Source organism: Perissodus microlepis, chromosome 12 (genome assembly GCF_051167445.1).
Source record: "Perissodus microlepis isolate ML-2025 ecotype Zambia chromosome 12, ASM5116744v1, whole genome shotgun sequence".
Taxonomy (NCBI): domain Eukaryota; kingdom Metazoa; phylum Chordata; class Actinopteri; order Cichliformes; family Cichlidae; genus Perissodus; species Perissodus microlepis.
Window position 1 is genome coordinate 4,353,971 of NC_140472.1, and position 12,720 is coordinate 4,366,690.

The window sequence follows — 12,720 nt, forward strand, 5'->3', positions numbered from 1 at the left end:
ATGAGTCTTTTTGAACTGTGAATCATGCAGTTCTGCTCCATTGTCCAAGAATAAAAACATAGAGCTCGAACGGGCATCAGATGTTTGTAAGTTGAATGAAAATGATCCGCGTGCTGTATGTATTGGCATCAAATATTAACCGCTGTTATCGGCAGCTTTCAAGCAACAAAGATAGCCGCACCTCTAGTGTGTGTGTGTGTGTGTGTGTGTGTGTGTGTGTGTGTGTGTGTGTGTGTTTAAGCCTTATTACTTTCCTTCATCTGGACTGCAGGCTCAGGCCCTCACAGCCCACACACACACACACACACACCCCTTAGTCCATCTTCTTTACTTCTCGGCCTCTATCTTCAGTCCTCGTTCCAGTCACTGCCATATCTCTATTAACCCCCCCACACTCTTCTCAAACACACACACACACCAGCAGTCGACAGGATTATCTAGGCTTATTCCCGAAGGCTGGACACCCAAACTCCAAACCCCCACCCCAAACTGCAGAGCACATCATTTAGCTAGTGCTGCAGTGCATCAGTTTTTCTTATTGTAGATTGTAAATGCCCCCCCCCCCTTCTCATCTTGATGCCCTGAAACGATCCATGCATCTCTGTGGACTATTCTCCAGACAGCTGTCCCATTCACCATGCAACATTCATAGCTCAGCTCCACTCAGTCACGATTTTTTGCTTGATCCAATCTTCTCCTCTTTGCTCCTTATACGTTTGTCCTTTCCTCTACCTCACCCACTATATTATTCCTTCCCTCCTCAGTCCCTGTTCACCTGCTTTGTTGTGCCTTTTTTCCCCATTCCTCTCCCTTCTCCAAGCATCTGTTTTCTTTCCTCCTTGCTCCCTTTCCTACCCACCCAATCCCCACTCTTCTGCACATTCCCACTGTTCTCCCCTTCTTCCCTTTTCTTCCTTCTCTCCTCGCTTCTCCTGAGCTTCTGTTGCTACGCAATTTCCTTGTGAAATATCTGTCAGATGTGGAGAGGTGTAGTGCGTCGGGAATTGACTGTAAGGTGGAATTTGCGGTGAAAGCACGACATCGCCCTGACAACTTAAGCTCATATTTCAGACTTTCAGGCGCAGGTGAACAACTTAAACTGCCAAATCAGAAATGGGAAATGTTGCCGTTCGCACGCAAACACATACACGCACGTTTTCTCTGTGGGACCTGGACTCCTCGCTCTCTTTACCTTCATTTCTTCCTCTCTTCACCAATTTCTTGCCCTCTATCTTTTCCTCTCCGGCAGCCTCTTGCCTGAGTTTTTGGTTTCGTTTGTGTCTGGGTGAGGACGTGACTTGACTGTGTAAAGAAAGCAGGCACTCAAGGTGATGCTGATACGCACTCCACTCTCAGAAATACACGCGCACACACACACACGCCCCTCCACTCTGAAACACTTGATCATCTGATGCTATTTTTGCAAAACATAAACTTACACGAGGAGCGTGCAGGGCTTAGCCACTAATTACATTTTTTTTGCATTTTTAGCCAGTGGCTGTGGAATTATGGGAATTAGGTAAGTATGAGAAGGATCCCGATTTACAAACTACTCCAAGCTATGGTGTCCAGTTTGGCTTTCTAATTCCTGCCTTGAGCACATTACCTCAGAATATTATGCATCGCCTAAATGCTGCGTTATGCTCCATGCACACTGAAATGCAGCATGTTCATTTTTGTTTTGCCGTTTCTGGCCCAACCGTCTCCAGTGAACCTTGAATGAGCCGATTTGTTAGTGGCGATGGAGAGGTGGTTTCCATGGCAACTTTCGTACCATCATCGTGTACTTTTTCATTTCTACATATTGTCTGCATCAGTAGCTTAAAGCAGTTTTGGCTCGTGTGCTACATTTTGTGTTTGTGGCGCAGATTTGACAGGTGGTGAGAGGACACTGAAAGAGGGTGGAAGAAAGCAAGCAGAGAAACAGGAAGGAGACGCAGGGATAGAAAACAAATGTGCTCAACAGCACACTTCTCTGTATCAATTTTTTCCCCATTTGTAGCCAATGTAATGGCACAGTCAACACATGCATCTGCAGGATGCAGCTGGTAGCTTGTCATACTCCACAGCATATCTTTATGGGCGACGGAGCTGACCGGCACGACAGGCACCAAAAATGTGTTAACATTACCTGGGAATTGAAAGCAGCAGTGACAAACTCTGACATGTTTCAAGGGAACCCATTCTGCTTTTTCATTATTTTCTGTCTTGTATATACTGTACAGTTACAGTACAATAGTCAGTTCTCATATTTATTTACATGACAAAACCTTGAAAGAAATGTAACTGCTCTGAATTGTCAGTTTCTGTCATATGATTCTGCATCCAACCCTAGGTATTACTGTACGTCTCTATTGAACATTCCTGCAGTCTTACTGTTCTCCAATTTAAACCCAAAACATAAAAAGCAGTGCCAAACTAACAAATTACCTGCTCTCAAAACGCAATCAATTTTTTTCTAAAAACAAGGCTAATTTAAGAACTTAATTGAAACATCAGTCATCTAAATAAAACTTGTATGGCTTCTGTGCAAGAGTACCACATTAGTTAACCCTATTTAAGATATTAAGAATGGAGTTTGACATGAGCTATATGTGTGTGCAGCGCGGTCATTGTTGTAGTTTCTAACATTAATGTGAACATGACACAATGATTCAATGTTTAAGCACTAATGTGGCACTAATTACAGAAAAGTTCAAATATAGACCCCAATTCTTTTGATATTACTATTAGAGCCTACATTCAGTTCTGGACTTTGAAATGGTTTGTTACAGCCATGTATTCACATTTGTCATAATTAATAGAAAATGGAATGTAGCCCATTGTGTTATTATTTCCAAATAAAAGCACCTAGGTACATAACGTTAAACTTTTATAAGGCGTCAAGTATCCAAACCTAGTTGTATCTCTAACTACCTCATGTTTCTGTGTAGAATCTGACAACTGTGTCTAAACATTGTTCGATACTAATTTTGAAAGCCATTTGTTTAACAGGAACTTGTTATGAAAGGCTGATTCATACTCTGCGCAACTTGGAAAGTGACAAGTTTCACCAATATGTTTTTCATCTAAAGGGAAATAACATCTCCAACCGACAGACACTCTAATATAAACTAACACCTCCACCTGAGGGCTTAAAACACTATTGCATTAGCAGGAGGGACATTGGAAACAAACAGCCATTGCATTACCGCTGTCGATCCACTGAGAGGCCAGATAGCTGCGAGGCACATTCTTGAGTAAGCCATAGAAAACCTAATACAACTGTGGCTCAGTAGTGAGAAGTCTATCGGCTTTGTGTCTGTGTCCAAAGTTCAGTGGCTGAAACCAGAGATATGGAGTGTTTCTGCTGGCCTTCGTTAAAAGAGTACTTGGACATTCTGGACAGTTGGTGTCAGTCCATCTGCAGGTTTTCGGTACCGGTGATGATGTGTCCTCTTTGGACAAAAAGCCCACAGCAGGACTCTGCTGGCCTGTCAGCACCAGGAAGACTGGATACTCTCTTGTCACTGCAGCAACAGCTTGCTGCAAAGAGTGCTTTTGTGCTAAATGGTAGGAAACAAGCTTTCATGGACCCAACTCTTGGTCTTGGTGGAACAGAACCCCCTGCAGTGAAATGGCACACTGCAGCCAGAGGAAGGGAGTGACAAAGAGGTCTACACATTTGCCTTGTGCCTTTAGCTATATGTTTTCTCCTGTGGTCCACTCTTTCACCAGCTCCCCTTCTCTTCATCCACATCATCATGCCAGTATATCTTTTTGCTCCAAAACTGATGGGTAGCTGTCCAAAAGATGGGCCAGTTGCCACCTTCTGCTTTCTTTGTCATCATCCAACAAACTAAGGCCAACCACCATGTGGGTATGCTAATGTGTGCTGCCCTGGGGCTGCCCGCAGAGATGCCAATCTGCAGCGGGAGCCAACTGGCTATGAGAGGAGAAAATGATGCTTTGACTCCTGGACCCTGTCAGTCTGAAGGGGTGACTGGAGGGTGAACTGCCGTGGCAGACCATCAGCGTGCTCTGTTTTGGCCCCTCTCTGCTTCAGGTCTGCTGGGAGGGAATGTGATCCTACATCACATGTTTTCCCTCTGGCATAGGATGAGTACACTAGTGTATTTTGAACCAGCTGAACCAGACATGGGTCAAATTGATTTTGCAAAAGAGTGTTTGTTTTCAGTGTGACCTTCGTGGAGGAGCTGATTTTCACTGTGGTTTGCCATAACAGTCGATTGCATGTACTTTTGTGCGATTTATACGCTGCATTTACATGCATCTCATATTGGTGCCTAATTACATTCACACCTGACATTAACCCTTTAAGACCTACCATAGAACCAAGTCCGCCAGAGCTTATAGTATATTTTTACATGCTGTGGAGCCATTTTTTGGAGCATTTCAAGTTGCTATACATCAATACAACCATTATAGCCCAAATTTTAATAATATGTCTGCATTAAGTGCATAGTAATTACATAAATTGCAAAAAAGTGCAATAAACTACAAAAAAAATTTAAATCGTTTTTGATTTTTAAACATATATTTCTAGTTAGAGAAATTTAAGAGGCTTATCCCTCAAAACTGTAAATACAAAAAAGTTGCACAAACTAGTTTCCCACCAAAGGAAATTTATTTTAAGTGTCTTCATAGTTTTATTTTTGAGATACACCAATTTTCATATACTGCAGGAAAAATGAAAAAATATATTATAGTGCAAATTTGCAAAAAAAAACAGCATATGCATCAAAATAAAATATTTCCAGCAGTGCAATATGAGTCCCCAGCATCCCAGAAACGACACAGAAAGTCATAAAGTCAAACATAACTTTTAAAAACACAAGTATAGGCTCATAAGGCCACGATGGTAAAAAACTACATTTCCGCAAAATGACGTCACTTCCGGTTTCGGGCAGGTCATGCCGGACATGTGATAGTTCACGCTGATGGACGTAGGAAGTGTTACAAACAGCTGATCGGATCGGCAAAGCGCGTTTCTGGAATATTATGTTTTTGTTGCTGCAAGTGCTTTTTATGCAGTTTTTGCAAAGCTATATGTGGAAGGAAACTGTGACCTAGGACAAGCTGATGGCATAAGATGTAAGTACAACTCCTCCGGTTTCATATGCAAAAAAAATTATTGCGCTAGCTTACGTGGTTGCAGTGCTACCGGGATTTAAAAATAGTTACGCAAAATGGAGCGTGTCCGCTCCAACCAGCTTTAAAGGGTTAAGATGCATCTTGAGCATACAAATGGGATTTCCACTTCTCTAACATTCACTACATGTCCATGTAATATTTCACCTTCACTGAAAAGGAAGCATCTACTGTATTAGTCCCCACAGATACTGCCATCCATTCCTACCAAGTAGACATATTTCTAGGTTGTAGGACATCGCAGTTGAGCCCAGCAATTTAAGACACCTTAATTGTTGCTCCTCCTACTTTGGACTGGATAGATGTCAGCATGGTCACTTTGCTACCTTGTGCAGCATCACGCAACACCTCTCGATCAAAGGTCTGATCTTAGTCGAGCAGATCTCCTGTGCAGATCACAACCATCGAATTTTTGCTACAGCAGCTTCTCTGTGTGATCAGAAACATGGGCCCACTGACCACCTTTAACCTCCTAAGACCCGAACTCTTCCACGGCATGCATTTTTAATTTCTCTTTGATATTTGGGCTGATTGGGACCTGATGAATGTAAAAACAAAGAATAACCAGATTTTTTTTTTTTTTTTACCTGATTTTTGTTTCTAAGAAAAATGAGAGCCACATATGAGGATATTCATTTAAAATTTAAATAGAACAGTAGCAGTATAATGTCCTCGTAAGTAGATATCAGGCCCTTGTAGAGCAAAATTGAGTATTTTGGTCTAAATAACCCAAAATGTGATGTCCACATATGTGGATGCCAGGTCCTAGGAGGTTAAAGCAGGCCTCCTGTAATTGACGGATAAATTGCATAAATTCCGGCCGGTCTAATTCTTACTATCAATCATGTTTTGAAAAACTGACACAGTGTGTAAACTCCATCCATCTGGTGCTCCTCCAAGCAACAACAATAACAACAAAGCGCAATTTTCAAACGCTGTACGACTGGAATTGCCTCTGCACAGCCTGCCAATTTCCTTGTTTTGTTTACACGGCTCCACCGTTTACCTTTTAGTTTTTAATGAACTCCAGAGAGTCGTGACCATTATTATGTTGGTGGCGTACCACTTTTAATGATGTGCTGTTTTAGCTGTCGCCGTGCTATGGCTCTGCCCTGCGGAAGTCTTCATTAGCACTGTAGCACTCTCCCATGTGCCTGCTTGTACTTATATAAGGAGGTATAAATATAAAGAGGACTGGCAGGGTTAAACGCGTATAAGAGTGGAGACTCGACGACTTGAGGCTTCCCCACTGCGGTGGTCTGATTTATGTATCCGGGAAGAGAAGGTCATCCTGTAGTCAGTCTAGCATTATGAGCTATTTCTCCGGACTTTTTTTTACTTTGCCTTCCACGTCCTCATGTTTCTCTGATGCTCAATCGGAGCTGTTTTACAATGAGAGTAACAGGAAAAAGCTGTTATGTGAAAATTACTTCAGTATGTTATAAGAGATGCTTTCTTTTTTCTTGCTGTTTTCTATTTTTCTGCCTGCCACTCTCTTTATCCCCCTCTGACTCTCTCCTATGAGTTGTAAAAAGTGATGGGGCATCATGTCCTTCCTGTTCAGATGGAAGTGTTGCGTGCTCCTAGTGTATTGGAAATGGAGCAGTGAATAAATAGAGTGCTTACAGGATGCAGAAGGAGACCGTGTTCTTGATCTAGTCGGGACTGGTCGATGAACATCGCTTTCATCACAAGGTCTTGATGTGTTTGTGTGCGTGTATGGAGCTGTTTGAAGAGGTATGTATCGAGTTCTGCCTGAATGCAGCAAACTGTCTGAGAGCAAGGCAAATTGCTCTGGAGAACCGAGTCGATGAGTGTGTGAATCGGAGAGAAGCGCCTTCATTATGCTCACATACATGTGCTGCGTGTGGATTCGTGTGTGCGTTGCTACCTTGCTCATCAGTTAATCCATTATCATTTACCGGCCTGTCACAGCCTGCGAAGGTAATAGTGTGAGCACTTGAACTGAATTAATGCTATAGCTCTGCACCGAGCGTCACTCAATCACTTCAACTTAACTTCATTTCTAACCCAGTTTTCATGCACCGCGGCCCCACAGAGCTCCCTCTCTCCAGTGATAATTGAGCTCCACCTCGATTGGAGGAGTTGTCGCCATTGTCGTCTACTTGGAAAAGTAACTCGCCTCTCCTCCCCTCTCACCTCATTTAGGGACGAGCTTGTTACTGACTGTGCCGTTCTGTGTTTGTGTGTGACAGTGTTTGTGTGTTTGCACCACGCACTGACTTCAGAGCAGAGCTCCGCGGGAGTCTTTTGTGTGGTGTAAAGCAGGGAAGTCAAACTCATTTTATCTTAAGTGGGCTGGACCAGTGAAACTCTTTTCTGTCAGTGAAAAGAAGTTTAACTACACATTTAATCCCTGAGATATCTTTATGTAACAACAACATATTGTAATTTCAACAGTATGTATCAGTTTTGTATCAGTTTAGAGTCTTTACTGGGCTGATTCAGGCCCCTGGGTCTTATGTTTGACACCCCTGGTATAACAGATAAAATTACGACTAGTAAGATGTCAAATGTTAGTCCAAATGTTGACCTACATTCACTTCCATCCCTGTGCAAAGTAAATATTTTCTTTCACCCTCTGGTCTCATCATTGACTTGAAAGCTGCACCTCACACCTTGCGCTATTTGTCAGATACTCCTGAAGGCAACAATATCATGCAGGGTGCTAAGAGGTCCAGTTAAGTAACTAATTAGTGAGGCCTGGTAGATGCTGCTAAGTTTAGTTACATTTGTTATGAAGGGGGAAATGGTTATGGCTACCAAAAGCATTGTTGGTACTAGGCTGTAAGCACACTGAGGTGAGGTATATTAACAGGGCAGTCTACGGGGATCTACTTGCTTTTGTTCTTCCTGAGAGGCTGCAGCCTGCTACAAACAGACGTGTGCTGCTATGGGAAACCGCACCGATGAGTGTTGTGAAATTGCAGTAAAATTGTAGGCTGTAAAAACAACAATAAAGAAAAACAAACAGAAAGAAGCAAAAACTAAAATTACAGCTTAGAGGAACTTTTTCGTTCCATTATCAGTTTGCCAAAAAAATCAACACACACATTTTTGGAGATTATCGCAGATTAAAGTACATTGTGCTAGCATATGTTTAACATTTAAATACCAGGCTTTGGCTTGTATTTACATGATCTTGCATTTAATCTGCTTTGCTAAAAGATTTTGATACTTCTCTGTACTAGCAAGAGAAGTATAAATTACTAGTGCTTAACTTTAGTTAGCTATATAGTTGAAAAATGGGGAAACTCAGAAGTCGATTTGCATGTTCTCCATGCTACACCTCAGGATTGAATCCATCATATTCAAGTAATCTCACCGTGTTTGCAGTCTGTCACAGACGATAGGGCTGTGGGTTGCCCTGAGCCAAGGTCACGTCACACTGACAGCTCATCTCCGTGTCCAAACTGTAATTCTGCCTAACAAACTGACAACAGCGGGCCAAAAGGCAAGCAGGAGATGACTGACGACAACAACAACACTTCAGTGTACAGTTGCCAACAGAACTTGACCTGGCTTGCACTAATTAGTAAAGACCTCGGGGACTTGGTGCTGACATTAAGCCCTTTCTAAAAACTGCTGAGTAAAAGGGTCTGGCAGAGATACTTAACATCTCAACAGTGAGAAAATTCCACTAAGGCTAAAGGATTTAGTTTAAACGCTTAGTGAATTTCTCCCTCCATTTTCATCTCCTTTGTTGAACTGTGCATGTCTTTCATTTGTAAAACTCCAATTTCATAAGTCTCTTCGCTTGGGTGCCAGACCAAAACCCCAAGAATTTCAAGATGGAGGGAGTGTGGATTTGCAGATTATGTTACAGGAAAAGAAAGAGCCATAGTATGCACAGTTTTGGAGTGCAGAAAAAGCTTCCAAAGGTTTAACGTGGCTGACATTTTGTGTAAAGAGAATCTGCTTTGGAGATGAAATGTCTGTCAACAAGACTGCCTGCTTCATAGGTTCCAGTTTGCTGAGTGTGCACCCAGTAGGCCCAGAAATATGAGGCGCGTGAAGAATGTTGCTGAGTGTCTGGTTTGTAATCCCCACCCACCCACCCCCTTTCTTGCGTAGCCCCTGAGAAAAAAAAGTGATTCATGTTTTAGCACGTGATTACAACTCGGGGGGTAGTCTGCTCCTCACTCTGCTTCATTTTTGAAAGTAACTTCTGGAGCAGCACCTCCAGTAGCGATCTCCCAGTCTGGCAGTTCCTCCCACACGCCCTCTGGTCGAGTGATCTCACGGGGAAGCGTCTCGGGGAAGAAAACCCCGCTTTTTGAGTGTTAACTACTATGTTGCTGTGTTTGAAATCTGGCAGTCAGAGCACTATGGCTTCCGCTCTCTGCAAATTATGAGTGTGAGATGTGGATTTAGAAGCACAAATGTCAGTTTATGTGTTTATCTTGTACTTCTTGAGCACAAAAATGATACTCTCCTCTATTTTTAGTCTCCTACTAAAAAAAGTGAGTCAATAAAAAGAGGGTACATTACCGTAAGATGCCTTTTTATGGGTTTTGACTGCTGATTTTATATGTGGGCCCAAGTCACATTAGAAAAGGAAAGAAATCTTTTTCTACATTTCAAGAATGTACCAAGAGCCTCGTGAACCTGCGCACATTAATCAAACGGGGTTACTGTGCATCCCAGCTCCTATAATACGGAGCTTTTCAAATCGAACCTTGGAATTACTGGCCTCAGAGCACATGGGAAGAAGCAGCGGGTTATATATCCTTTCATTTGGACCTGAGGGATAGAAGAAGGATTTAAAATTGCACGTGCACTCCTGTTGAGGATAGGAAGGAAGCTGTGTTTCTGTAAAAGCTGATTTTAAAGCTTCAGTTAGCTTGTTATCTGGGCTGCAGAAGTCTGTTAAAGCCTGCGTGGGTAAAAGCTGTTTGCGCCCCCTGTATTGAAACACTGTTGCATTAGTTCTAGCTTTGTTTAGATTAGATGAGGTGGAGTGCTTCCTTTGCAGAATATAGCTGGTTCTTCAAAACTGGAAAGAAGTGTTTCGGTCAAGTCATCAAAATCTGTTGGGTGTGTTCCCTCTCTATGTGACCTGCCCCCTCCAGTAAGATGAGCAGATCATTGTGTCTATTCATCCACTGAATCAGAAAAGTGTCATTTTGGTCCCCTGTAAGTCATTTGTTAGTGCAAAATAAGAAAAACCTTGGATGAATACATTTGATTTGATGCGATCCGACACCTCGGCCTCTCCCTGTGCCTGCTCTGTCTAATAGCTGATAATATAATTACATTTCCATCAGAGGGAGGCCTAATGATTGACTGTGCTGGAATGTCTTATGTGCTAGCGAGATAAACCTCCCTCTCAAATACCCTGGGTTTGGTGAGGGCTGTCGGATCAATAACCTCTCCTTCTTCTGTTCTCCTCATTTATAATTCTGAAGTGTTTTCAATGGTAGTGCTTTAGTATTGCTAAGTGGAAATTTACTAGGCGCTGCTCCAGCTTTTCTTCATAAAGGAGTTGTAGGCTGTTTAAAACCACATAGACACAGTGGGTTTCAGCTCCTAACACTGTTTTGCATAGTTTTGTCCTCAGGAACATTTTCAAAAGTTTGCAGAAAGAACTGCGGTCCAAATTTTGTGGCATTTTGTGTCAAGGTTGTGTGCTATCATCAGAGGTGTTGTGCATTATGGCAAACCCAAGCGTCTTTTCCTGTTTTGCTGCGCCAAAGTACATTTCTTACGGACAGAGTTAGACCTCAGCACCTTCACACAGCCTAACTAGCCTATCTTTCTGGCTACCGATTCTAACCAGTGTGTTTGTTTCTCTGTATTTCCCTGCAGGCTTTGAGCTGCTGTATCAGCCAGAGGTGGTGAGGCTCTACCTCTCTCTGCTGACCGAGAGCCAGAACTATAACACCCTAGAGGCAGCTGCTGGGGCTCTGCAAAACCTCAGCGCTGGACAGTGGACTGTGAGTACTGGGTTGGGGTGTTACCGTATCCCGTTGGCTTTTTTTCTTCCTCATTTATATTTTTACTGCTTCTGTCCTCATGTTTAACCTTGTACATGTCCTGCGATGGTAGCAAAAAGACCAAGTCTGCTCTCCCTCCCTGGGAGACAAACACTGTTCTTTTGTTGATGCTGGTGGTGTATAACGGCTGTGCCATGACTGCAGGTTTTTTGTAATAATAAGATGGATCTGTTACTCCCCACTTGTCATACACAATGTCAGGCTATGACTGCTGACAGGTGAAGTGAAGAACACTGATTAACTCTTCATCATGGCGCCTGTTAGTAGGTGGGATATATCAGGGGGAAAGAGAACATTTTATCGAGTTTTATTTTATAAAGTTTGACAAGGGTTACATTATGATGGCTAGACAACTCGATCAGAGCATCTCCATAACTGCAGCACTTGTCGGGTGTTCAAGGAAGGAACAGTGGGGAACCAGCAACAGGGTCATGGGCAGCCATGGGAGCCCCCACCTCACAGCTTACAGGACTTCAATGATCTGTTGCTAACATCTTGGTGCCGGACACTCTCCAAGAGTTTAGTTGAGTCCATATCTCGATGGGTCACGGCTGTTTTGGCAGCAAAAGGAGAACCAACAGGATATTAGTGATACTGTTATGCCTGAATGGTGTGTATGGATTCTTGTGAAGTCCTTGGTGTCACGTTTAAATACACAGAGTGCCATTTTTCAACAGAGGGCAACTTTGAACCCTAACCACAACCCAAGCAAAGTAGTTGACACGCTGGGATGAGAATGTGTTGACTGCCTTCTAAGGGCCAAAGTATGTGTGTGGAAACTAAAGCTCGCTCTAGGTAGCTCATGCACAATGTATTGCTGGCTGGTTGCAGAAAGGTGAAAACAGCAATGTTAAGGCTAATGCTATAAATAGTATTGTTAGTATATGGCTGTTTCTGTGATGGAGATTGAAGCTAAATTAAGTGTAGATACATTTAGAATGGGATCCAACAATTTAAGTAGCTCTAAATCAACATGACAGCAGCACAAGACAGGGTGGGTATTGATAACCATCAAGGTGGAATAATATTAGATAAGTGTTGTATCTGTTATCCAGCACTCTCATCTCTCGTAGGTTTTTGCTTCTGATGATGGATTAGATGAGAAGCTGTCCAGTCAGGTCTACACATTTATTCCAGTTAGAGCATCTGTGGAGCTGCTGTCTGGCTTGCAGGCAGTAGTGAAATATCAACAGGGACGGCTGGTAGTCAGCTGCCAGTTTACGCGCAGCACCTCGGGCAAGAGCGGTCACTTATGTTTTCCAGCAGATGGGCTGTATTCAGCCCACGGCAGCATTATCGCAAAAGCTCTTCTCTTAACACCCAAGTGTCAGACTGTAAATACATCTTTCAGTCCTCAGATTTCATCAGCAGCAAAAAGCCCTCAGAGACGTGAGGAAAATCACCTGAAATCTTGATTGATCCTTTTCTTTCCTCTTGTTTCGTTAGATCAGATTCAGCTCTGAGTTTCTCATTGAATGTTTTTAATAATTCAGATGTAGTGATTTTTAGCTAAGGTGAGTATTTGGAGGTGGAAAAACTCTTTCCTGTTAGA

General features: G+C 42.7%; 1 protein-coding gene across 13 annotated transcripts in view; it reads left to right on the forward strand.

Moving 5' to 3' along the window:
- arvcfb (ARVCF delta catenin family member b) overlaps positions 1-12,720 on the forward strand; it is a 257,350-nt gene that overhangs the window by 227,445 nt on the left and 17,185 nt on the right. For all 13 annotated transcript variants that reach the window (XM_084945743.1, XM_084945737.1, XM_084945742.1 and 10 more), the window contains one exon: positions 10,981-11,108. In XM_084945743.1, coding sequence (XP_084801869.1) covers positions 10,981-11,108 — 128 coding nt within the window. The remainder of the gene's footprint in view (positions 1-10,980; positions 11,109-12,720) is intronic.